General features: G+C 49.9%; 9 protein-coding genes across 9 annotated transcripts; 4 read left to right on the forward strand and 5 right to left on the reverse strand.

Annotated features, from left to right (window-relative positions):
* Window positions 1-262: 262 nt before the first annotated feature.
* ATNIH1004_000156 (acyclic terpene utilization AtuA family protein) lies at window positions 263-2,285 on the forward strand (the record flags this gene model as incomplete). The annotated part of the gene is made up of 3 exons (XM_033564879.1): window positions 263-290; window positions 362-708; window positions 768-2,285. 3 exons carry the CDS (start codon window positions 263-265, stop codon window positions 2,283-2,285), a joined length of 1,893 nt encoding a protein of 630 aa, XP_033430636.1.
* Window positions 2,286-2,520: 235 nt separating this feature from the next.
* MRE11 (MRX complex nuclease subunit) lies at window positions 2,521-4,955 on the reverse strand (the record flags this gene model as incomplete). The annotated part of the gene is made up of 2 exons (XM_033564880.1): window positions 2,521-4,874; window positions 4,940-4,955. 2 exons carry the CDS (start codon window positions 4,953-4,955, stop codon window positions 2,521-2,523), a joined length of 2,370 nt encoding a protein of 789 aa, XP_033430637.1.
* A 544-nt stretch (window positions 4,956-5,499) lies between these two features.
* Window positions 5,500-8,900, forward strand: ATNIH1004_000158 (F-box and WD domain protein; the record flags this gene model as incomplete). The annotated part of the gene is made up of 2 exons (XM_033564881.1): window positions 5,500-5,824; window positions 5,890-8,900. 2 exons carry the CDS (start codon window positions 5,500-5,502, stop codon window positions 8,898-8,900), a joined length of 3,336 nt encoding a protein of 1,111 aa, XP_033430638.1.
* A 448-nt stretch (window positions 8,901-9,348) lies between these two features.
* Window positions 9,349-11,222, reverse strand: ATNIH1004_000159 (GMC family oxidoreductase; the record flags this gene model as incomplete). The annotated part of the gene is made up of 2 exons (XM_033564882.1): window positions 9,349-10,830; window positions 10,890-11,222. 2 exons carry the CDS (start codon window positions 11,220-11,222, stop codon window positions 9,349-9,351), a joined length of 1,815 nt encoding a protein of 604 aa, XP_033430639.1.
* A 3,071-nt stretch (window positions 11,223-14,293) lies between these two features.
* gel2 (1,3-beta-glucanosyltransferase gel2) lies at window positions 14,294-15,963 on the reverse strand (the record flags this gene model as incomplete). Its single annotated transcript, XM_033564883.1, has 5 exons — window positions 14,294-15,205; window positions 15,262-15,546; window positions 15,596-15,695; window positions 15,760-15,890; window positions 15,955-15,963. The coding sequence occupies 5 exons, from the start codon at window positions 15,961-15,963 to the stop codon at window positions 14,294-14,296; spliced, it is 1,437 nt and encodes a 478-aa protein (XP_033430640.1).
* A 1,084-nt stretch (window positions 15,964-17,047) lies between these two features.
* Window positions 17,048-17,724, reverse strand: ATNIH1004_000161 (TOM complex receptor protein TOM20; the record flags this gene model as incomplete). The annotated part of the gene is made up of 3 exons (XM_033564884.1): window positions 17,048-17,253; window positions 17,354-17,599; window positions 17,667-17,724. The coding sequence occupies 3 exons, from the start codon at window positions 17,722-17,724 to the stop codon at window positions 17,048-17,050; spliced, it is 510 nt and encodes a 169-aa protein (XP_033430641.1).
* A 305-nt stretch (window positions 17,725-18,029) lies between these two features.
* Window positions 18,030-20,196, forward strand: EXO84 (exocyst subunit EXO84; the record flags this gene model as incomplete). The annotated part of the gene is made up of 3 exons (XM_033564885.1): window positions 18,030-18,414; window positions 18,476-19,757; window positions 19,806-20,196. The coding sequence occupies 3 exons, from the start codon at window positions 18,030-18,032 to the stop codon at window positions 20,194-20,196; spliced, it is 2,058 nt and encodes a 685-aa protein (XP_033430642.1).
* Window positions 20,197-21,486: 1,290 nt separating this feature from the next.
* ATNIH1004_000163 (uncharacterized protein) lies at window positions 21,487-23,198 on the forward strand (the record flags this gene model as incomplete). Its single annotated transcript, XM_033564886.1, has 3 exons — window positions 21,487-21,570; window positions 21,619-23,106; window positions 23,148-23,198. 3 exons carry the CDS (start codon window positions 21,487-21,489, stop codon window positions 23,196-23,198), a joined length of 1,623 nt encoding a protein of 540 aa, XP_033430643.1.
* Window positions 23,199-23,468: 270 nt separating this feature from the next.
* Window positions 23,469-25,021, reverse strand: ATNIH1004_000164 (putative MFS transporter; the record flags this gene model as incomplete). Its single annotated transcript, XM_033564887.1, has 4 exons — window positions 23,469-23,939; window positions 23,997-24,405; window positions 24,455-24,587; window positions 24,643-25,021. The coding sequence occupies 4 exons, from the start codon at window positions 25,019-25,021 to the stop codon at window positions 23,469-23,471; spliced, it is 1,392 nt and encodes a 463-aa protein (XP_033430644.1).
* Between the last annotated feature and the right edge of the window lie 504 nt (window positions 25,022-25,525).

Below are 25,525 nucleotides of genomic sequence, written 5' to 3' on the forward strand. Positions count from 1 at the left end.
TTTATCCTCCAATCTGACATCCTACTGTCATTCACAGTGTATTGTCGAAGGAACATCCTTGTTCCTCCAAGCTGTGATCTCCATTCGCCGACCCCGCATCTCCAGACCGAGAACCGACGTCTCCTCGGCGAGCCACTGATCATCGTATGGATCTCCGTCTTGCATATAGACAAGACATCGACTATTTGTCCCCCGGTAGTTTTTGTTATGAGATCTCTGGCTGTCCATCTGCCATCATTGCTATTGACGTTTACCCTTCGTTATGAGCCCTCGTCCCATCCGTATTGCCGGTTTGTCGTCCTGCAATCGTCATTCATTATATATTCAAAAATAAACAAAATTCTAACTGGTTGGGATCCAGGTGCTTCAGGCTCGGCCTCTGACCGGCGCCATGCCATCGCAGAGTTCGCTCGCAACTATCCCCTGGACCCAGTCGACGTTGTCATTGCCGATTTCCTGAGTGAAGCCAACATGGTCACTGGGGCTGCACGCCGCGTAGGTCAGGGTACACAGAATCCAGGCCCTCAGGGGATACCAACTGCCAACTTACCGGGCTATGAACCATCATTTCTCCTGGCCCTACAGCCTGCTCTTGACGACCTGGCCAAGCATGGCATAAAGCTAGCGGTCAATGCGGGGAATACAGACACAGAAGGTCTCTTTAAAGCAGTAACACAAATGATACAAGCAAAGGGGCTAAACTTAAAGGTGCGTAGTCTTCCCATCACTGCTGATGTTTAGTCCCGTCTCATGCTGACGAAAGCTAGGTGGCTTGGGTCTCTGGTGACGAGGTTCTTTCTACCGTTCAATCTGCCCTATCGTCCGGAAAATCCACGTTCAAAAATGTCTACACAGGAGAAGCACTTTCAGACTGGGATTTCGAACCCATCTTCGCACAGTGTTACTTGGGAGGCCTTGGAGTCGCTGCAGCATTCACCCAGGGGGCCGATATCGTTCTCTGCGGTCGAGTATCAGACGCATCACCGGTAATCGGCGCCGCAGCATGGTACCACGGTTGGAAACGCAGCGACCTCGACCAACTAGCCAATGCGTTCGTGGCCGGCCATCTCATCGAATGCAGCAACTACGTCTGTGGGGGGAACTTCACCGGCTTCAAATCCCTCGAGAAAGTCGGCAAGGACGGCTGGTCTAACATCGGATACCCCATTGCAGAGATCTCGACAGACGGTCAAACGGTCATCACGATGCAATCCTATGCTACCGGTGGTGCCGTCACCGTCGACACCTGCTCATCCCAGCTCTTATACGAGATCCAGGGTCCCTGGTACTTTAACTCCGATGTTACCGCCGTGCTCCCAGATCTCTACTTCGAACAGATTGGTGCCAACCGCGTCGCGTTACGTGGCGTCCAGTCTGCACCGCCCCCTCCGACGACGAAAGTTGGCATCACAGCCCGGGGAGGATTCCAGGCCGAGATGTCATGGTATCTAGTAGGACTAGACATCGACGCAAAAGCACGCATGCTGGAGGATCAAATCCGAAAGATTCTCGCACCCCACTCGTCGAAACTAATGGCTCTGAAATTCAGCATCCTTGGTTCAGTACCAGATAATCCTCACGACCAGAACAGCGCTACTGTCACTTTTCGAACGGTCGTTCAGGCCAGAAATGCAGACGACCTCGCTCCTACTTACTTCCTCCGTCGCATCACCGATAACATCATGCAGGGCTACCCCGGTGCGACATTCAACTTGGATACTCGTCAGGGGTTCCCCAAACCCGTGTACGAGTACTACGTATCTCTCCTCCCACAAGCAGATGTGAAACATCAAGTTCATCTCCCCTGGTCAAACAAAATCATCGATATCCCTCCTCCCCCCGTGACAAAGGAATTCCCCCCTCGTCAACCCTCACAGTATGAAACAGTAATTTCCGTCCCAGCCAACGGAATCCCAGACTTCGGACCGACCGTGCGCGGACCCCTTGGGTGGATTGTCCATGCCCGGTCTGGTGATAAGGGCCCCGACGCGAACTGTGGGTTCTGGGTGCGTCATGGTGACGAGTACCTATGGCTTCGCTGGTTGCTGTCCACTCCGAAGATTAGGGAGCTGTTAGGGGATGAATACACCGCTCATCCACTGGTAGAGGTTGAGCGGTTTGAGATGCCGAATTTGCATGCGGTGCATTTCTTGTTTCGGAATCTGTTGGATCGCGGCGTGGGGATTACGACCACCGTGGATTTTCTGGGGAAGAATGTTGCTGAGTATTTGAGAGCCAGATGGGTGAATTTGCCGGTGAGGTTTTTGAATAGGGGAAAGCTGTAGATTCTGCTTAAGATATGTTGTTGGCTTTTCTTACAACTGGTCACGGTAGTCTATGCTTGTGTATATAGTTTGTTAAGTGACTAATTTGAAATCAGTAATATAGTGAGTGAGAGGATTTCAATTTTTAACGCGTAGCGGTGGATATAACGCCATGAATGCTAGTACATTATCAACAAATTAACGAGGAATGAGAAATACTGGATCCCATCTGCACCACCCTCGAGCTAACAGTGCCTCACCTGCGTCTACTGGAGCTAGGCATAGGTTCAAAAGCGTCGCTATCGTCGTCGACATCATCGCTGATGACACTGACATCTCGCTGTCTTATCGTACGGACTGGTCTAGTCGCTGGTTTCGACAGACTGGCTGTCTTATCGCGGGCGCTTGCTTGTGACCCTGTAAAACTCAACGTAGTTTGCGACTGTCTTCCCTTCGCGGCTGTCGTCCGACGTATGGATGTCGCCCCTAATGTACTGGAGGATGGGGCTGGAGAAGGTGCCGCTCGTCCACGACGTTGGGTGCTGCCCGTTGTGGATGCTACTTTCTGTCGCATCCTGGTTGATGGCTGCTTGACGAATAGCGCTTGCGAATCGTCATCATCTTCGTCGGAGATGGCCTGGGCTGCTACCTCATCGTCATCATCGTCAAGCATGATAACATCGTCTTCGTCTTCCTCTTCGTCGTCAGATACGGCACGTCGGCTGCGGCCTTTGGCGGCTTTGGCGGATGCAGCCTTTTTGCCGGCTGCGGATGATGCTTTTGTGACTGCAGCAGTCTTGCGAGTACTCGAGGCAGCAGTCGTCGCTCTTCCTCCGCGACCGCGACCGCGACCTCGTGCGGACGATCTGCCTGTAGTTTGTTCTGTACCGTATGCTGCGGCCTCGTCTTCGTTAGGATCACCACCCTCGTTGTCGGAGTGGACGAGGGCACCGGGCTGGTCCTCCCACGGGCCATCAAACTCGCTGTCCCAACCGTCCGGCTTGGGTTTGAATCGCTTCTTCCCTCGCGTTCGTTTCTTAATCCCTTGCGAGAACATATCTTCCATCTGGGTGCGGTATTTCTCCATGGCTTTTTGCAACGAGGATTGAATTGCACCTCCGTCCTCCATGTCGTCGTAGTCTCGATCGAGGGACATTAGGTGTTTTATTTGACTCTCTAGTGAGTCATTGACAAACATCTCCATAGCATGCTTGTCATCTTTGTCGATGAATTGTGCCACTGCGTCTCCAAAGGAGTTCTGTGGGAGAATACTCAACGACTGTGCGGAAAGGAAATCCCGTACGAGTTGCTCCACTTTGACGGTATCCAGGGTTGAAAGGTGGGAAACAGCAGCTTCTTCCACCTCGTCATCCTTCTTTCGCGTTGTGGCATTTTTCTTTTTCCGATAAAATTGGACGACATCGTTCACGTTGGCAACCTTGCCCACAAAGCGATTGGAGAATCGCTGCGGGTTTTCACAGTCGTAACCGCCTCCCTCTGGCGTGGATATCTCAACGCGAAGTCTCACCAGCGGCAACGGGACCTCCTCTATATCCTCTGCGTTGCTGTCTTGCATCTCTAGCCACTCCGCCTTGGCTTCTTCGATGAGCTCCTCTACAATTGTGATCAGAAAACGCGTCACTTCGGTGCGGTTATTCTCTTTGCGGGCGAGCTTCTGCGCCCCCTTTTCCTGGGAAAGGACAATCTCTTTCATGGCAAATGGCCGAACGCTTTTCAGGGGGATGGGTTCACATTTAAATTCCCGGCCTGTGATACTAAGAATCGCAACGTGCTTCGCAACTGACTCACCGGGGACCAGCGACGTTGCTACAGACGATCCAGGCTGCATCACATGGAACTTTGTTTCTGGGTTCAGTCGGGGGTTAATTAAGCACTCGTGTTCATGGCCCCAGACAACGAGATCCAAGAATTCAGGCAGGAAGTTTTCAGGCAAATATCCCGTTTCCGTGTAGGCATGGTGATTTTGATGAACGGACATCAAATTAAACCAATCCTCCTTTTGTATTGAAGGTTGGTAGAACTTCACCTTACCATCTCGAAACGTCCGGAACAGTCGCTCATCGCGGACATTGCTCATGCCGTAGAGAGCTAACTTGGTTCGTCCTTTCTGGATTAAAACCGGCTTTATATGGATGTTGTCTGATTCAGGTGTCCGACCGTAGTAATTAAGGAGACCTGAAACCTGTAATAAATCCAGAGCCGCCAGGTGGCCTTCCCCAGATGGGTCATCGTGGTTACCGTGGATGGAGAAAATAGGAATTGCAACATTGATGTCCAAATCCTCATAGTTGACGTGGTTGAAGGCTCCTTGAAAATTTTCACTGGCATCGCTGAGCATCTCCAGCTCACAGGGCTTGTCTCCTAGACAATTCATTCGGATGGAGCGCATCACCTGATACATGGACTTGCGCGAAGGCTTATTCTCGTGGAATAGGTCGCCCGCTAGCAGGACCATGTCCACGTCTTGCTCTTTGGCTAAACACATCACCTCATGGAAACTCTTCCAGCTATCGTCGCCTCGGATAGGGTCCCGTTCGTTATATCCAACATGATTGTCGGTTGAGACGAGAATGCGGATTGTTTCGGCGTCTAATCTGATCAGCATTCTCGGTCAAGGAAGCAATATATTCTTAGCTCAGTAGTGCTCGACTCACCACCTAGTTCGGCCATATTTTCTATCGCGGAATATGTATGTGACGAGAGTTCTTGGGCAATAAAGGAAGCATGAGTGTAAAATCGGTGAGCCTGAATTGTTGCCTATTTGAGGCACAACAGACACGACTTGAGCGCGATACTACCATGCAACAGTGTCTACACCTATATTGTCACGATTGCATAGAGAGTTTCACTTCTCAGCAAAAAACAATCCGTCACAAAGAGTGCTATACTTAGTCTCGCTGCAGTCATGTGGGAATATCCAAATCGGGTGCTTGCGGCGTCGCGTAGTCACGTGCTTAACACGCCTCACCGCGGGGACGTGATTGGCCGCTCGCCTTGCCGTCCGATCTTTTGAGTCACAGCGAGATTTGGATTTTGCTGGAACGAATTCTCTCCATCATCCCCTCCTCCCTATCGTCAGTCCTTCGTCTCGTTCGGCGCCTTCCACAGAGCTCTTCCTCGTCCATTCTAGCTGCTCCTTCTTATTCCGGCTGATCCAGACGTGTTTCCTGGCTCAGTCGCCGTCATTGGCCCCATTTCCCCGCGAAGCCTTTTTATGCAACCAGAGCCTGCAGCAGTTTTCGAACGGACACCCCCAACAGAGCCATCCCTCGACGACTCGCACCATTCTACCCAGCATGGACATGATTGTTATGTCGACTCTGGAGTCTCTGACTTTCAGCATGAGGTCGGAGTCTCTGAAACTGCCCCCGACTTGCTGCCCCTGAACGATCTGCCGGACCCCTTCACGCCACTGGTTGACCGAGTCACTCAATATGAGAATGAAATGGCCCGGACGTCTAGGAGACAAGGGAAGGTTGAATTCAAAGTGGTGCCGTCGCCGACTCAGTCAAGCTTATCCCTAGAGATTTTCCCAAACGGTATGTGTTCGCCGAATCCCATCATTTCATCATATGGCCAATCATCTGACAATGTCATCCTTCAGAGGTGTTGACCCATATTCTCTCGCATCTGCCACCGCAGTCGCTGTCATCGATCGCACTACTGTCGCGCCGCTTTCACGGCTTAGTTACTACCCCTCATGCCTGGCGCAGCGCATTTTCACGCTACTTCCCTGGCCCCTATGCCACCGAAAATGGAGCCCGGCTCTCTGGGCAAAACAACCCAGAGAATTTGGCTTCGGATAAACGCTTTTTCTCCAGGCTCAGTGCCCTTGCATCTTGGCGATCTGAGTACATTCTACGTACGCGCCTCCTTAGATCTCTTTCCAGAGGCAAGCCGGCTTCATTTGAGCCTTCCAGGAAGCAAGGGACTGTGCGCACCGCAAACGTACGCAATGGCAGTGCGGTGGTGACCTACTCGTCACAACTTTTGTATCCTGTCAGTCACTTGCATGGATCATTTGGACCAGAAGTTGCCAAGAAAGAGCCTCTTTTTATCCATGGGGCTTCGGAACAGGGGATTTCTTCTGCTAGCGACCCATCAACAGTTAAAGTTGGCACATGGGGTTTAGCGGATCACCAGCTATTTCGGCACTTTACGGAATTGCATCCCGGCGAAGCAGAGTATGGACTGGGCCCTGGTAATATGGTTGGCCTGCCTAATCAGATGGATGTAAGCCAACCCTATGGCATGATCTACGGCGAGGGTTGCCCACAAGGGCGTAGCTACTTCATCTCGTCCACTGAACAGCGCGGGCGATTCCTGGACCTTGCTGAGCCCAGCTCGCAGCCCCACCTTGGGATCCCTGCCTTGAATATGATTACAACGGCGGTTACTGCTGTTTGGATTGTAAAGACATCTCATATCCTCAAAATGACTGGGGGCTTGGTGGCGATGCTATCCGGGACGTCCTCCGGGGTACTCACCGCATTCGCACTTGGTCCGCATCCGTCGTATGAAAAGCGATTCGAGAGAGGACAGGTGACTGCCAAATGGGTCCTTTGTCCGGGAGTACCCATCGTTGCGATTGTGGTTGATGACAACTATTCTCCTAAACGTCATGCCCACCGGCGTATCTGGGCAACAGTTCTTAATGCCTTAGGCGAGGTCTTTTACCTCTCGGATTTGCCGCAGCAACCGGACGTTGTGCCGGCGAAAATGAATACGGCACAGCTTGATGCGTTGGCTTGGAAAACCGGCAGGAGTGTTCATTGGGATCTTCTTGAACTAAGCAGACGAAAGTCTAGACCAGACCCTTACAGTCGAGAGCCTGTTGATGGCAGTTATAGTCCTAAGTCCTCGTCTGATTCCATGAAGCTTAATGCCGACCAGGTTGCTGCGGAAACCAAAGAGATTGAACAATTCCTCTCGTTCAAACCGAAACATTTTCGGAAGGTCTGTGAGGGATGGGATATGAGACGTGATATGAAGGTCGATTTTGCCGGTGATGATGGTTATGGTGCTGGTGAGGCCATCGTCGTTATCGCTCGGGGTATTGGCAAAAATGAAAAAACCTCGATTCGCCGTTACACTCGGAAAGTGTCTAAGCTAGACCTTCCTCCGTCCGCTGGGGACAACCACTCTCAATCTGCTAGTGGGGTTGCCTCATCCTCTCTTTTTGGCGGGCGTGTAACTCCGTCAACGCCGTCCAACGCCGGAAGTACAAGCGCCCCGCCATCTAGAGCATCCTGCCGCTTCGACGATCTAGTGTGTTCTCTTTCAAATACAGAGTGGCATGTGTCAGACTTCGTTTTTGGTGACCGGAAAGCTGTCCAAATCACGACATGCGCCTTGGATCTTTCTAATTACGCGTTAGTGACCGCCAACGAGGACCCCCTCTTGGGGATGTCGGGCCGCTCGACAGCCTCATCGGCCATGTCCTCTCCTCTCCCGCATATGAACCAACCATCTTCGCACTCAGAGATTCCTGGTCAGCGTGGGCGTTACATGGCTGTTGGTACTACAACGGGATTGGTCATCGTCTGGGATGTACGATCCCCGACGGCAAAGAATCCTGATGTGATCAATTCCGTGAATCCCGTACGCATCATTCAGACAGATTCCCCGCAAGTCTCCTGCGTCGCCCTGTCGTCTCTATACCTAGTGCATGGTGGAAACGATGGGCTAGTGCAAGCTTGGGACCCTCTGGCATCGGTAACCCGCCCAATTCGGACCATAAACTCTCGGTTTTCATCTCGCGCTCGCCGCCGTCTGATTCAAGCGGAAGCGTCTCTTCACGGAGTGGGCAGCAATTACTATGCAGCCGGGGCCATGTGCCTCGATCCAGACCCGACTGTTCTCAGAGGAATGGTCGCACTTGGGACGCATTTGCGCTACTGGTCCTACAGTTCGACCACTGCAGACCAATACAAACCCAGTAAGCGTCGACATCGACGCGGGATGAGAGGCGATAACTCCTCGCCCGAAGGTCAGCGTTTCAATACCAGTGGTCGCGGAGCCATCCGAGACTACATCGAGGATGAAAAGGTGGAAATGGAACGGCAGGCGGCGGAGGATGAAAAGGAGAAGGCACACCTGAGCAACCGGTTTGGGATTGATCTCTTGGGCTCCGATGTCAGCGAGGAGCAAGTTATCGCATACGCACAGCTGTTAAGCGAGGAGGCATTTGCCTGTGAGGCGCTCAAACGTGGCGATATAGATGCCCCTAGCTCTGTCATTAGTACTTCATCCTCCGGCGAGACAGTTGGACGACATGATAGTTCATTTGCCCCGGATGAGCATTCCTCTTGCTCGTCTCCGTACGAAAACCCCATGGATGACAATCTTTCCCCTGACATCGCTGAAGCCATTCGACTGAGCTTACTTGACGAGGGTCAGAACTCTCTGGATTCCACTGATGTTACCGAAAATTCCTTGTTCTTCGAGTCGGCCGTTGGCGAAAGCAGTCACCAGCAAGAACTCAATGATCTCGAGTTTGCTATCCAACTGAGTCTTGCAGAGACTCGGTCGCAACAGCAGGAGGACTTCCCGTCGCTTACACCATCCAGGTCTCCGGATAAGGGCACAGCGAAGGGGAAGTGTCGGGCCTTGTAGTTCTATTTTGTTTGTATTTCCATTTTCTAGGGTTTGTTCTGTTTTCTTTTAGTGTCATTGTTTCTCTTAATATATCTCGGTTATTTATAAATTTATTGTATCATGTTATTTGATTTCCAATCTATGTGGCTGCAGGTTCCTCCCTCAACGAGTAGCCCGGAGTTCCCGACATGTCTCACGTCTACGAAGTAAGCGACAAATCCTAGACCACTGAGATATGGGTTCGTATTGAAGTCAACAATTTTTGATACCAATACAACAGTTAATCCTAATAGCGATACCCTTTTTCATTTCTCTTTCCCTTTTATGCCCCTTTCCTTCCTTCCCCTCGAGGCTAATTACAATACATTTCTGTGCTCAATAACACACAGCCTGACTAACAGTCACCCGAAATGTCACAGGCGATCTTTTCAGCAAATGCATCTATACTCATCAGAAATCATCCATGCTAATGTTCCAGAGAAAGAAACTCACAAATTGCGGACGTTGGATGCCCCGGAGGCAACACTGGAAAGGCTGATATGTCCACAACACGCAATCCCTTGACGCCGATGACGCGGGCCTCTGCATCTATCACGGCCTTTGGGTCATCCAGTTTGCCCATGGAGCAAGTGCCCGCCGCATGCCAGAGGGTGCCAAAATTAGTACGAATATAGTCCTCGATTTGCGCATCGGTGGTCACATTTTTGCCGGGTGCAACCTCGTCGCCGATTACGATGGTCTTCATGGCTTCGGTTTCAAAGAATTGGCGAGCACGTTTGAGGCCTGCAACCATGATGTCTATGTCGGATCGCTCCGTAAAATACCGGGGGTCGATGACTGGAGGTACGTTGGTGTCGGGCGAGATAATTGTCACTGTTCCTCGCGCCTCCGGGGTGACTAGCGCAATCACAAGTGAAGCATAGTTCAACACGTCTAGGTCAGTGGGGTCGAATACCACTTTTCCGGGGCCTAATGCGTTCGCGAGGTATTCTACCTCGGGCCAATTTTCTGGGTAGGCATCCAACGCTTGCTGGGTTTTGTTGGACCAGGTGACTCGCAGAGACGGGGGAATCTTCTCCCAGGCCAGGACCTCCACACCGGAACTAGTAAACATACCGGCGGCGTAGTCAGTATACAGTTTGGCTTGTTCCGCGCGGAAGGTGGCATTGGAAAGTGCCGACAATGTAAGAACATTGACCTGGTATCCGACCTCCACGAAAAGGTGATCCTGCATGCCTTGCCCAACCCCGGGCCGGTTTACGACGATTGGAATTTGCAGAGAATTCAGGACGTCTGCTGGTCCAACTCCGGAGGCCATCAGAAGCTGTGGCGATCCAAAGACTCCTGCACTTAAAAGAACCTCCTTCCGGGCCGATAAAACATACTCGAAGTCCTGTGTCTCGACAAGAACGCCGGTAGCCGTCTTACTTCCATCAAATAGAATCCGCTTTGCCATTGCGAGAGGGTATACTGTGAGAGTAGGATACCCCAACCCCTCATGAAGGAAAGATGTTTCCGAAGAGTCTCGATTCATTGTATTGGCATCCACTGTCATAGTTGCGTACGACTGCCCGATCAATTGACCGCTCAAGAAACCTTCAATTTCTGGAATACCGATCTGCTCCAATCCCTGGACCGCCCAAGTCGAAAACGCCTGGGCATAGTTGGGAAATGTAATTGAAAGCGGGCCAGTGTCATCATCGACCACCGAGGTATCATATTTCGGAGTGGAGTTCGCAAAACGCAGACCCATATTAGGCTCACTGAAGTTGACACTCTTCTTGAAGTATTCCAGGAAACTATCCCACTGATAACTCTCGTCTCCTACAGTATCTGCCCACTTACTGAACGCCTCCTTGGGGCCTCGTTGATAGAGCATGAAGTTCCTCGCCGAAGATCCGCCCAAGGTCTTTCCTTGTGCATAATGAATTGCCTGATTGAATGCTCCCTATCATATAGAATCCTGTCATTAGATGTCTGCAGTACTGGCTGTTCTTGGAGACTTACAGTCTGCGGCACCGTCACATATCCCCAATCAATCAGAGGCTGCCAGTCATCAGGATCCGGTCCCGTAAAACTACCAGCCAACGCCGGCACTTGGCTGAGGTTTCCATTGCTGATCTCGTAGAATGATCCCGCCTCAACCACGGCAACCGTTCCGGCAAACTGCTGGACTAATCTCGTCGCCAGCGTCAGGCCGGCGGTTCCACCACCAACGACAACGTAGTCATACGTAGCGTTGGTTCCAGGGACACCGAACGAGGAGCCGAGTAGCTCTGTTCCATGGACGATAGACAGGAGAGACGCAAATATGACGCTTTTGAGTTCGATGTTGAACATATTGAGCGCATCCGTAAGTGAGGGCGAGTGGACTAGCTATGCCTGGTAAGAACAATTAGAATGTCACACTCCTTTAACATATACTGCTCTAGGCTGTTATGTAGGGTGATAAGATTTCTGGGGATACTCTGGAGATGCTGAAGGGAAAAGTGTGAGGATTTGGGACATTGAGAAGCCTGAGGCAGGGAGCAGCACGGTGCCTTCCCTTTGAGAGAGTAGTGGAGGAAAGAACGAACCTGAGTCGTAAGTCCTATATATTGTAGACAGTGCTTCCACTAAGTGTTCTATCCTAGGTATACAGTCGAAATAAACCGACTGATCGTCCAACAGTAGGAACTCGCCGGGATGTAGAAATCTACTCCGCTAGTATATGTCCAAGAATGTCACATTTTCTCCCTTCAACACATTGTAAACTACCGTCGCCTCGATGCATCTACAGCATCTATTGAGATTTGCTGCACAATGTTGCCTTGCTGCGGAAGGGACCAGAGTCTATGTATTAATATTTCAAGATTTAGAGTAATTCTTTATTATACTACTTTTCTTTTAAACATATACGGAGTAGTAATAATATTAGTATGAACAAAGTCAGCTACATAATATATTTTATAATATTCATTTTTCTAATGAATGAAATCCCCTGTGTGGACTCACGCCACACTCTCAGTTCTCAGACATAACACCCATACGCACGAGAATGAACTCTGCCATTGCAATCATCTCTTCCAAATTAAACAAGAATTCTGTACCGCAGAATACCCAAGCCCAGAACCCATATGAGATGATCCACACATCACGACACACATGCACAGACAGGTACTACGTGTACACTGACTCACAATTCCGGTGCGGGCGCGGAATCTCCGTGACGACGGCAAAAACAATAACCCAAGCAGTGATACGGGGATGGAAACGACAATATCGACAGAACTTCATAACGACCGTCGCAATCGACGCTTTCAAAGAGTGTGAGATTGCTGGAAAAGGGATGGGATAGATCCTCATGTTACATTTGGATATGAACACATATATACCCGAGGAAAAGATGCTCGAGATGTCAGTGAGCAGCAGTGGATGCTCGTCCACTGAGGACGAAAATGGAAACATTGGCGTTGATGGGGTATTGAGGAAAAAATCTAATAAGGATAAATTGAACACTAATTATTTCATGGTTACGTTGGAGAAGCCTCTGGATCATCATGCCGTATTTACTCAGATGTCGATAAGTCTGCTGTTGAGTATATCGTCTGAATTCCACGATGATAGATTAACTCCGGAGTAGATTGAATCATGCGTGCAAGCCAAAGTGAGATTCAAACCAGAGTCTGGGCCTGATTGATCAAGCTGACATACATAGTTTTGTTTTTACAATTTTGACCCCCAGACCCTAATGCACAGCGTCAACACCATCCAGGATATCCATCTTGGCGAGGAGCTTACAATTTCCTGTAGGTAGAGATCAACTCCTCTCGAGGATCGAACCTACATGCACAGATATTGACCCTCAAGGACATACGAGGGCCACCAACAGGTAATTCAATCATGGGGCTTAAATTACACTTGCCAGCTTGGAATGGATGATTGCGAGTCGAGACGCTGGTGTGGTGAATTACAGTGAAGCAAGAAATGCAAGACTGATTGCTATTCCGAGCATGACCACATATTCAAGTTTCCCAGCGATAAAGTGAAAGAGGTCGGACTGCCCGAAGCAGTAGAAGTCTCCAAGGATCCAGGATATCTCGCTTATGGATTGGGTGTTTATCACCAAATACACTACTACTGCCTGAATAGGATTCGAAAGTCATTTATCCAGACCGCTACTATCCCGACCAGTCTCAGCATGAAGTGCTGCACCACACGAGTAAGTCACAGTTTGAGTTTGTCCAACACTTATGCTTAAAGTTTCAAGATCACTGCTTCGACCATTCTCTGCCACGGAGACATAGTCATGTACTGGTGGAACAAGAACTACACATATATTGATGAGGTTGGGAATCTACAATATTCGGAAGAACATTTGGGCAGGACTCCCGAGGGGCGCGTCACTGGAGCCTTTGTAACTTGGGATAGTCAGCTTCAGTGTCGTAACATTGATGCTATCAATGCATACGAACGCTAACCAAGCTAATGATGATAAATATGACGGACAGGTTGTAGATTAATTAACTTTGACATGTACAACGGAAAGTAAGGTAGGATTATTGCATATAAAATAGCACACAGACATATAATGTCCTGAACGTTTCAGAATGGTAAATAGGCCACCTTGCTGTACCTATCTATCCTGTTAGTATATATTCTCAAAAGTATTGCGGTGCAAGGATGATTGTTGCCCCGAGTCAACACATACGACTGTTGAAATTCGAAGCACTGCACCATATCAAGCCCATCGCGGAGGAATTCCTCATACGGAGGAAGTCATCAGTCAGGCGATGAACAAGTTAGCTAGAGGCGAGATGTACTATTGCGCGATTTTGGTCCCGGGTGGAATTTGCTCTGTACGGGATTAATTGCATCCACAAGCACCAAATTAATAGATGTTTTTCGGTATGAGAAGCCGCTGTCACCCACCAAAGTAGAATAGATACACCCTCGGGTTCATTACCAAACTGAATTCACAAGCTCTAAGGTATAGCTCCTCTTCGGAATTATATAACTCCCAATGTCACAGCTTATTCACTCGCTTTTACTCGATTTTGGTCTGTCGATGATATCAATATTTAACTGCAACACGGCCAACAGGCAGAGTTTACTCCAGTTTGATTTAATACGCTGGGAAATACCCCTTGTCGGAATTTTATCGGGCTTCTTGTCGCCCTCGAAAGTGGGACAGACCGTTAGTCTGTGAGACAAAATTCGGTAGCACAGGTCAGTGGCCGGAAGCAAACACAAGAAAAATTCTATCGCTAAGATATACTATGTATTCTCGAATCAAATACCTATAGCTGGACTTGTCCATACAATGGACAAGAAAAAGTTACAAGCCATGCTAAGGAGAAGAAAACCGAGAAAGGTAAACTAGATAAGGCTAGATAGGTATGTAGTATACAAGGAGCAAAGGGTGATTTCAATTAGAACAAGGATAGGGCCACAAGAGAAGCGCCCACTAAGCCCAAGAAAGACACGGATATCTTTCCCGTAGAATTGGAGGTGCCATTGTTAGAATTAGAGGTGTCATCGGTAGAATTGGATTTGTCGGACTTGGCTTCACCCGAGGTGTGCTTGCCAGGGGCGTTGGATTCACCCTTAGTTAGAGCGGTCAGGCGGATGCCCTTGATCTCGTTGCCGTTGGGGTCATAGATTGTTTGGGGAACATCCTTTGATTTGACATCGACCAGTTTACCGGTGTTGGCGTCCTTCAGACCGTTGTCGATCATATCCTGGACCTTAGAGGGGCGAGAAGGAAGCTTAAAGCCATCGAGGAATGTGCTATTCTGGATGAGACTGGATTGGCACTTGGGGGGCTTGTAGGAGGTTTGGGTCTTGTTGGCAGCCTCGACCTGCTTCATGTCCAGTTTGGCATACTGCTTCATCAGGTTGTCGTAGTCAACCAGCAGGGACGCGGTGCCGTTGCTGTTCAACTTGACAAGACCGTAGTCGTTGGCTTCCTGGGTGTACTCGTAGATCAGACCGCCGGAGAAAGACTGGGACATTTCCTTGCTATAAAGTGCCTGTACCTCGGAGAAGTAACGGGGCTGGACTTCATTGCATCCATACTCGGAGAAGAAAACGGGAATAGAGGCGTTACGGAAGTCGTTAGTCAGGACGTCGTAGCCGGACTTCGTAAAACTAGAGTCTCCGCACCAAGAGTACGAGTTCAGGCCGAAGAAATCGGAATTGGATCCCGACTCTTTGTCGTCTTCACACATGAAGTAGTTGAGGGTGTCCAGCAGGATGGGGCGAATGTCGGCAGCGGAGTAGCCAACGGGGATGCTGCGCTTGACGTGCTTCTTGATGTAGGCCTTCATGTCACGTTGAACAGCCTAACAGAAAACTGTCAATAAGGCCCCGAGTACATGAGAAGGAATGAATAGCCTACACGAATGTAAGCAGGCACGCTCTTGACGCTCTGTTCGTTGATGACCTCGTTTCCGGCGAAGAACGCCAGAGTATTGGGGAAGTCCTTGAACGCCTCAATTATACCAAAGACTTGCCTGAAGTAGCCTTCATGGTAGGTCTCCTTGGGCCTTGTGCGGTCAATGGAACCGCCGTACAGGGGGGAGTTAACATCGAGGATCATGTAGATACCGGCCGCGTTAAAGATGGAGGCGCACTCGTCGTGGTCCAGGCCTGGAGACAGGTTGTAGATGCGGATGGTGTTGACCTATTTGCATTAACAAGAACCCCCTCAAGGGGGCCGGTAGTATTCTTACTCCCAGTCGCTGCAGAAGAGCAGCATCGCGCAAGCATTCCTTGGGATCGCTGAGAGGATCCTTTTTCTCCGTGAAGCCTGAAGAACCACCAGGTTGGTAACTGTTGAAGATCGACAACGATCAGCACCACTACTTCCATACATGCCAACGCGATGCATCCTTACTCGACACCCAGAATCTGAAAGCGGTCCCCCGTTTCAGTGTTGACGAAATCCTTGCCTTGAACCTCGACGTGGGCCACAGCGTTGGCGGTAGTCGCAAGTGCGCACGCCGCAGTCAGAAAGCGAGCATATGTCTGCGACTTTATTAATTTGTATGCTCCAAGACCCGACACAGTGGTAGGAAATGAATGAACCCACAGGAAGCATTTTGTGCGGAACTAGTCACGGGTTATACACGTCGAAGTAGAGATAGTGGTAAATGGCTAGACGGAGTCTTCCTCTGGAAGATCCGAGAATAAGTAGAGGTTTAAAGAGCGACAGCGATAGGCGCGGGAAAAGAACAATAACGGAAGTAGCGAACGTGGGTAGCAACAAAATAAATAAAAGAGGGATGAGAAGACAGAAAGAAGGCCCAGGGGGAAGCGGAAGGAGGGGAGTAAGAAAGGAGGGATGGTAGGAATTTGAGTCGCTGCAGAATGTCGTAAATAAAGGCCCTCTCCAACGTGCCCAGATCAACTAATTAAACCATCCCAAACACTAAAGCGCTCGGCAGCAGGCGACTTGCACCGTCCACAACGCCAGCGTCGCATATTGAGGGACCTTGGACCCTTGGCGAAGGGCTTGGTGTGGGTTCAATCACCTGTAACGTGGTTGGCTAGGGGAGCGACTGATGGTTCTTGGGGAAGGGATTGCTTTTACGGAGGCTTTTACGTTGGGATTATAAGAGAGATACTATAATAATGGTGGTGTTCATTTCGTGCCATGTTTCATACTTGAATCACCTCGCAATCCACATCCAACCCCCCTGCACACGCTGAAAGAAACTACCTAATACTACCTAATGCTACGACCATCTTAAGAATACAGCCCCAAAGAACTCGGGAAGAAAATGTCGGTACCAGGATCTCAAAGGGGGGCCTTTGGACAGGCTCCCAAGAAACACAATGCCCGACTGGAAAAGGAAAAGGGGGAGACAAATAGAAAAAAAAAGTGAACAGGAAAAAAAAAAAAAAACACAGCGCCGAGAAATACCAAGATCCCCGCCGCACCGACGGCCAAGGCACAATGCAAATATACAGGGGAAGCCGAAGAAAAAGCGTACACAAATAGTGGAGATGGTAAGAGGGAAGGCATGAGGAAGGCGAATGATGGCATGAGATAGGTCCGTCTTAGAAGATGACCAGGCCACGGCCCAGCGTGAACTGGAAAATCACAAGAAACGCGTGGATCGGCGAAGGTTCTAATGCAGAACCGGAGGGCGAGCCATTAACCAGGGACAACAGGAAGCTCTTTACTCGACTCCTTGGTTTTCAGCACTGCCACCCTCTGCAGTGAACGAGCCCAACTTCAAGCCAGCGTCCATGGCGACCATCTCGGCCAAAATCTCCAACACCTCCTTGGGGACGGTCTTGTCATATATCGAGATGAGATCCTTAGGTTGAGGGTACACTTTCAGTGCCTTGTAGAAGGACAGAGCAGCTTCCACCTTGTCTGCACCTATGGTATGTGAGCTTCCGTCATTTTTTTTTTTTTCTTTGGTATTTATGAAGTGGTTCGGTTGACTCGATACGGTCGCGTCATCACAGGAGAAACATACCTTCGGCACAGAGAGACTCTCCCTTGGCAACTTGGCCCATGAAGTAGGTCTCCTTCTCCTCCAAGTCGGTCGGGAAACCCTCGTCCTTGGCCTGCTGGACGGCCTTCTTAATAGCTTCCCGCTCCATAGCTCCCTGGGCCTCAGCCTCTTCCTTCACAGCCCTTGCCATTCGTCGGTTGTTCTTCTTCAACGCTCTGCGAAACTCCGGGTCCGTCTGTCTCTTGTGGTCGAAGTACACGGCATAAGCTACGTAGAAGGTAACAATAATTAGCGAGAGTGTTACTGGCGCGCCAATTTGTTGGAATGCTCTTACCCAACAGACCGGTCAAAACCGTGCCGGCTGAAGCGATAATCAGGGTGGATGTTTGCATGATGATTGTGGGGGACGGGTAGAATTAATTCCGTATAAAATGATCTAGATTACAGAAAGAAAAATGACGAGAAGAGAGAAAAACAAAGGCGAACAGTGGCAGAGAGAGGCCGACGTCGTGGATGAATGCTCTTGATCTTTGTTCTTTTTGCCGTATAATTTTGAGCCCCGGATCATCATTCCTCCGCGTCGGCGTTTCTGTCCCGCTCGGGCCCGGACAACTGTTCCATCATCATCGTCCCCCACGGCTCTCGTCTCTCCTCTTTTCGTTGTTGCGACTGCTTGCCGCAAGTTATTGCTCCCAAAATGGAATCTCGCGGTTTGACTCTCCGGAGCAAGTCACGCCGGCCTCGTCCACAGATCAGTGCTCCGCAACCGATATCTGGCCCTCTACCCCCTAACAGCAAGGCGGCCGGTCCCAGCCAGCAACTGACACCTCCAAGCTCGCGCTCACGAGAGCGTGGCCCTCAAAACGATGCAACATCCGATCTAGTAAAACGCCGGTACTCAACTCGATTTAATCAAGTTCCGGATTTTGATGCTCCCCCACTACCCAGTTTACCAAAAGTCCCTCCCCAGTTTGGTGCACTTAGTTTACCTCAAGAGAGCAAGAGACCATCGGGGGAATCTTCAGGGCCTCCTCCGGTTGACCTGAATGCGCTGCGCGACCCCAGTTTGCCGGTAGATAAATGTGGGTTATTCTAATTCTAGTCCGCATGTTTCACTTCTCTGACCGGGTTCCCCGATTCTAGATGTGGCCGAACTCCTCAGCAATGCCACCGAAGATGATATCGAGGAATATCAGAAGAGTCTACGCAAATTAAAAAACAGAACGTCGACCGACCTCCAGCAGAATGTGTATCAGAACCGGACACAATTTATCAAGATCAGCAAAGAGGCGGACAAACTCAAGGGAGAAATGCAGACCCTCCGCACCTTGATGGCTGAGCTGACCACTGCTTTGGGGCAAACTGCGATTGGTGATACGCCGAATCCCATGTCGCCGACTGTCGATGAGCGGTTGCCTAAGCGAAATGCAAATCGAAGCTCAGTCGCCAATCTCGAGAGCATGTGGAACGTACAGCTGCAGGCATTGTGGAAGACGGTTGAAGGGTCACAAAAGTTCTTACCTGTGGTACCTGGGCGGCACATAGTGATGGAAACAGGCCATTGGGTCGAGCTGGATTCTGCGACCTGGAAGCCGAGGCGACCAGTCCACATCGTCCTTCTAAACGATCATTTGCTGGTGGCGGCGAAGAAGCGGAAACGTGTGGATCAGGGCAACTCGAATCATCGTGGCCCTGTGCCAACCAAACTTGTCGCTGAGGAATGCTGGCCACTGCAGGATGTTGACATGATTGATCTGGGGGCGAATCTGGGCCCCGGGGTGACGCGCGAAGAAGCGGAAGACCGTGGGATCACCAACGCCATCAATATCCGAGTGGGATCTGGGCCTTTTACCTATCGCCATGACAAGCGGGATAGTTCCGCCAAGAGTGATCTTCTAGCAACGTTCCGAAAGACTGTGGAGGACCTTCGGCGGACTCTCCGGTCGGAAACCGAGGCAGCGATCATGTCACCTGATCCGTTTAACTACATGGGCGCCAGACAGTCTATCTATGCCGCCAAACCGGATACGTTGGACAAATTGGAAAGTTCGCGCAATCCGCCGGAAGTGCGAATTGACGTGGATGGAAAGCAGCAAAATCTGCGCTGGGTGGAAAGCCAAGTGGATGAGCTGGATATCAATATAGCTCTTCAACGATTTGATGAAGCCGTCGGTAACATAGAGCGACTGCGAAAGCTCGCCCGGGGGCTGAAAGGAAATTCGGTCGCGCAGGACGTGATCAATACTAAAGTGGATGATCGGGCTGCCAAACTGGCGGCGGTTTTGTCTCGGGTACTGGTTGACAAGCATTCGTTTATGAACGCGACCAAGACCCATGTTGGATGGCTCACGCGCTTAGGTTTTGAGGACCAAGCGCGGGAAGTGTACCTCAAGTCTCGATCCGACATAGTCTCCAAACGGATTCGGTAGGTTGCCACCTAGGTGTTCACAGTACACGGGCTAACGAGGAACAGGGCATGTGTTTTCGAAGGCGACCTTCCGCTCTACATATTCCAAATATCCTACATCTATTTCACGTTGATCAAGAACACGATCAACATTTATCAGCAGTGCTTCCCTCCCGTGATGACAAGCGCGTGCATTAAATGGGCGAAACAACACCTGGACGACTTCAATGCGCTTCTTACGCGGCAACTCAGCAGCGTCCAGCGTGGCACCACGGTTTGGCAAAAATGCATCGACATTGTGCACGAACAAGCCAGCCACCTTTCCGAAGTTGGAGTGGATTTCGCGGACCTGGTCGCGAGTGGACTTGACACGAATGGAGACGAGCCAACGGAGCGGCCGAAGATGACACGCTCGGAGTCGTTGATTTCGGGTTTGGCCGAAGCGGCCAAAGGCTAATTCTGATTTTCTGGTTCGCTATGGTGTAGTAGCCCTAGTATTTACAGATATATTTAGCTGGGCTCGTCATATGTTTATATGACGTCATTGGACATATTCCTTGTTTACTTTCCGACGCAGCTGTATAGTCTGTTGATCAGCAGCGCACTGATATTTGTCAGAAATTGACAGCCCCTGTGTGAGCTCACCAAAGTTCTATAAATATCAGACAAAGGATTTAACAGGAACAGGGCTTGTATTCAGGTCTAGTGGATACTAAATCTTGGCTATTATTAGCAGCCCATAGGGAATTACTGCAGTTCAGTCCCAGCATATTTTGATCATGAAGATTTATCCTCCTTAAATCAATAAATATTTATATGAAAGTCCTATGCACATACAATTATACACAAAGAAGAAAGTCAGCATACACTGGCCGGCTGTGCGTAATCCGTCTGCTCTGTTAAAATTTATGGGTCAGTCCTAAACCTACCCATGGCTCGAGACCCGGCGGCCCACGGATATTTATAGACACCGAATGTTACCTCGTAGACCTGTGCATTCAGCCTTGTCCAGCGTGGCAGATTAGGTTGAGGGACTGATCATTCCATACTGCTTATGGAGCACTTTGGAGCACTCTCAGCCCTCAGCCTTCAGCCCTACTCATAGCCCGGTTAGGCTCTTCCCGTACCAATTCCCTTTATCCCGCTGGAAAATCACCTGAGGAAGAACAGAGACCGGAACTGAGTCCACAGGGCAATCATCTATGGACCTCTCAACTGAGTCAGAAGGTAGAGAGGAGGAAATCCCTGAAATAGCACGTAGTCTCATTGTAGCTAATCACACCATAGCTGTTGAATATGGCTAGCAACAGCGATCCGGTGTAGTGTTTTTGGGCAGAAGGAATGGGGCGGGTGGAAATGCAGAGAGAAGACCTGCATCGTGGATCAAGTTGTCATCTCCACTGTTTTTCACAGAGAGCCTCATCGATCGCCACAGCTTTGTCTGGATATGACAATGTCATTGCCATACAAGAAATTCACTAGCAACACAAGACCAACCTCATAACAATGCCACAGATATTAACAGCACCACCACCACCAACAAAAAAACAAAACAATGAAACCGGGTCCGAATGCATATAGTGAGACATCCCCATCGGCGCTGAAACCACTCGTGTATCTCACTCCAAAGGGCTCCCGTGGGGGCGGAATTTGCCCGAGTTCCACATTGCCCCTATCACAATATAATCTCTCTTCTACCTCATTTTCTTACCTTCAATAGACATCTCTCTACTCAATTGATCACATCATGTCGCAGTATCAGGCCTACAATCCTCAGGGCCCGGATAGACGATGCACTTACCAAGCGCCGCGATTATACGCAGCATCCACAGTACGTTTGACCAGAACATGACGAACAATCGCTAATGGAGGCCTCCAGAACATTGCGCCGCAAAGCAACTCTTCCTTTCCCTGCCCTCTTCCTCCTACATACCGCCATTCAAATTCCTTCAGCGCATACCCCAATGGCTCTATCCATGGACCACCTTCAATAAACATGCGAGACCGCAGCAGCATCCACCAGTTCCTCCCGGCATCATTACTCCCCGGAGGCGAGATCACCCCCTCATCGCATCAATCCTCTCCCTCTCTGTCCATCAGCGGCCCGATCGACGAACTAGTCCCGCAAACGCATGAACGCAGCAACAGCTCCTCGTCACATCCAATGCAATTACAACCAGGAGGTTCCGGTGCTCCACCGAGTCATGAAGCTGCATCCTCCCGTACTTCGCAGGAACTCCATCTCCATACAGGAACTACGTCCTTATCCAGTCAGCATTCTCCGTCGTCAGTTACCGGCGGGAGCCCTAGTCCCGTACAGCATCCGTCTTCGCTCCATCCTCGAGGAGAGAGTATTTCCTCATCCCGTCAGCACTCTCCGTCGCCGTCTTTCAGCAGTGCGTATCCCGCCCCTCTGCAAATTCGCCACCCCTCTACTTCGTCGTACCAGCATTCTCCTGCGCCTTCATTCAGTGGTGATTATCCGCCGTCTCAAGGACCGCCATCGAACCTATCACAGCAACAATCAGAAGAACGCCTCTTGCAGGAGACATTAGAAGGTGCCGCAATCGCAGACGGCTCTGGCATCAGGTTCTATGCTGCGCCAGCACATACTGCACAAGCGCCAGTGGAGGATACTACAACTGTTCATGGCCCCAACGGAAGGTCATACACTGCTGCATCAGCAACTCCATCACCAGTAGATACAACCCCTGAGCAGGAGCCAATAGGGGATTCCACATCCATGGAAGGACCGAACGCCAGATCCTACACTGCACGGCCAGCAGCAGCGGACACACACCCTCATGCAATGGAGAATACCACAACAGTTGACGGTCCCAACGCTAAAATTTACAACGCACTACCGCCACCAACAACAGAGATACACTCTGTACAAGCCCCATTGAATGATTCTATAGCTGTAAACAACCACCACGCACTATCGCCACAAACAGACACATACCCTGCACAAGCACCAATAGAGAATCCCACGACCGTGCACGACCTTAACATTAGGTTCTACAACGCACTACCACCTCCAACAATAGAGACAAACAATCAAAAACAAATGGAGGGTCCCAGAACTGTGAGAGGTCCCAACACCAGAATTTACCACGCACTGCCACCACCAGAGATACATCCTACACATATGCCCACAGACAATGGCACGGCTGCACAAGACTCAAACGCTAGATACTTCAGTGCAGCATCAGATGGATATCCCCCTCCAATATATACCACACTCCCGAATTCCAATACCCGGTACTACAGCACAGCACCAAAAGAATACCACTACCCGGTGCCTGATACAAGCTTAGACCCCAACACGAGGTTCTACGACACACCGGATGCATATCCCCCACCCCCAGTAGGTAGGGTAGTTCCGGAAGGATCTAATAGATTCTACAGCGCAGCACAAAACCCACCCAACTGGCGCTAACGCAGAAAATCAAAAAGTAAAATATCTCCACACCGCCGGTGGACACATGGTGAACAATCTGGGCGGGAAGTCCACTACTAGGAATTGGGAAACCTGTGTAAGGTCCTAGGCTACATTTTATGGCTCGGTGAATATAAAAGAAAAGAACGGAAGTTCGAGAGGGAAGACAGTGCAGGCACAGACAGGATGAGGTACGACGGCAATCATACTGAGAATCCAGTTCCATTCCAGAGGTGTCATAGAATTGGATTCGATTCTAGTCTAAGATCTAAACAATACCGACATAAAAGTCAACGATGAATCTTCACCGTAACGGTCACCAAACCCGCACCCAGGAACAACCCCGCCCCTAACAGATACGGCAATCCAATCCACCCCCCTCCAAGACTCATTCCATAATTGAACATCCCCGCCAGAGCTGGTCCCGCCACAACGCCCCCGACGCCTTGCACCAGGGCAATCGTGGTATTCAGCAGACCGGCCTGTGCCTCGGACACCAAGGCGCTAGCGACGCTGCGCAACGCGGAATAGAATCCCCATCCGAGAGCGAAGACACAGACACCGGTGCCGAAGAGAACCGGATGGGGAGCGATTGCCATGATGATGAACCCGAGGACGAGGATGGCAGCACTGAATTGCGCGATAAGTAGGTCCCTTTTCAGCGGGGAGAGACGTCTGTCTAGTAGATGGGATAGAATGGGGAGGATGATCAGGAGGAGGACGAGGTTGATGATTCCTTTGAGGGAGATGAGGATACTTGCCTAATTAATTCATAAATATTTATTTAGATAGATAGAGGATGGATCGAAGATACAAACCTTCGCCATTGACCACTCAAACCGCTTCGATACGTACTGCAGCATCAACTGCAGTGCCTGTTTCCCCACATCGGCAGCGAAGAACGCGACAGAGATAGCGAGAATATTGTTAGTAGTAGTGATAAATTCTCGAAGCCGGAGGATCTCCGCCCCTGCTCGATGGAGAAGCGCCCGGAAGAGACTCTCACTCCCTCTCCTGGGAGTGGGAATATCATCATCAAACACCTCGTCTGAAATTTTTGGCAGAGTCTCAGGCACAACCAGAGCAGCGACCACCCCGACAAATTCACAGAGTAAACCGAGAAGATACGGCACCCATGGAGATTGGACCATTAACAGGGCACTGAGCGGGGTAGCGAGGATTTCAGCGAGTAGGATAGCAGCGGCGATGAAGAAGAATTTCGTCGCTCTACTTCTATCAGTACTAGATCAGATGAATAAGGGAAAGAAAGAAGGACCGTTTCTCAACTGGATAGATATCCGTCACGATGGTAAAGACCATCGAGGATGCGATTTGCGATCCACCGCCGCAGATCTGGAATAACGGGGTGAACCAGATAGCCTGCAGGGGAATAATATTACTATACCAACCTACGTAGACAGTTAACTTTGCTATTTAATAGATAATAAGATAGAGAAAACAGACAGATCACCCGCATTGCAACCTCCTGCATCATCAACCCCAAAATACTCAGCAATGCGACTTTCTTACGCCCCACTCGATCAGCCATGACTCCGAACGGCAAGGCGAGGATAATAGCTGGGACCTGACTGAAGGTATCTTTCCAGCCGTTAAGCAGGGCCAGTTCGCTCTGGACGTCGGTGTCCTTGCAGATGGACGCGGAGGATGCATCGGGATGTAGGTTACGACAGATGATCTCCTCGAGGATTTGGGTCTGAGGTGCAGTGGAGAGATAGTCACCGATCTCAATGGCGACTATGACGGTGCAGACAAGGATCAGAATGCGGGTTTGGTGTCTAGTTCTCGGGGGGAGTAGGGGGATGTTTTCCATTATGTCGACCATTGTCGATATCTAGAACTAAGGCAATTAACAGAATAGAAAGCTAGAAAAAGAAAATGGATAATAAATATGACAGCCGGAGTATTCGGAGTAGCTGTATTCCGATCAGGCAGTTACTCCGAGGTATGGGTAAGACGGAGTAGTAAGGTAGATATATTAGTATAGCCTAATGTAAGGCTATGATAATAAAATAATAGTGCTGATCTCGTTATAACCTAACATCTTATTAAAGTTGTAAGCTGGCATTAATCCAGCTAATCGTCTGTTGGTTGTTGGAATATTAGACGATTTATGTAGCCTATTTTGGGTCTACCATTTTAGTGGGATTTTTATGATAGATTGCGATACGGGGTATTACTTGAGCGTACGCTAACTAGCATAGAAAGAAGCCTACTTAAGTTAGATTAGGCGCTTATAGTTAATAATTATAATTTAGTTAAAGCGTGGTACATAGATAAAATCGTCGTAAACTACTGTTATTATTTATTGTCAGATATACGGCTAGTC

The sequence above is a fragment of the Aspergillus tanneri genome (genome assembly GCF_003426965.1).
Source record: "Aspergillus tanneri strain NIH1004 chromosome Unknown AapTan_2_pilon_pilon_pilon, whole genome shotgun sequence".
Classification (NCBI taxonomy): domain Eukaryota; kingdom Fungi; phylum Ascomycota; class Eurotiomycetes; order Eurotiales; family Aspergillaceae; genus Aspergillus; species Aspergillus tanneri.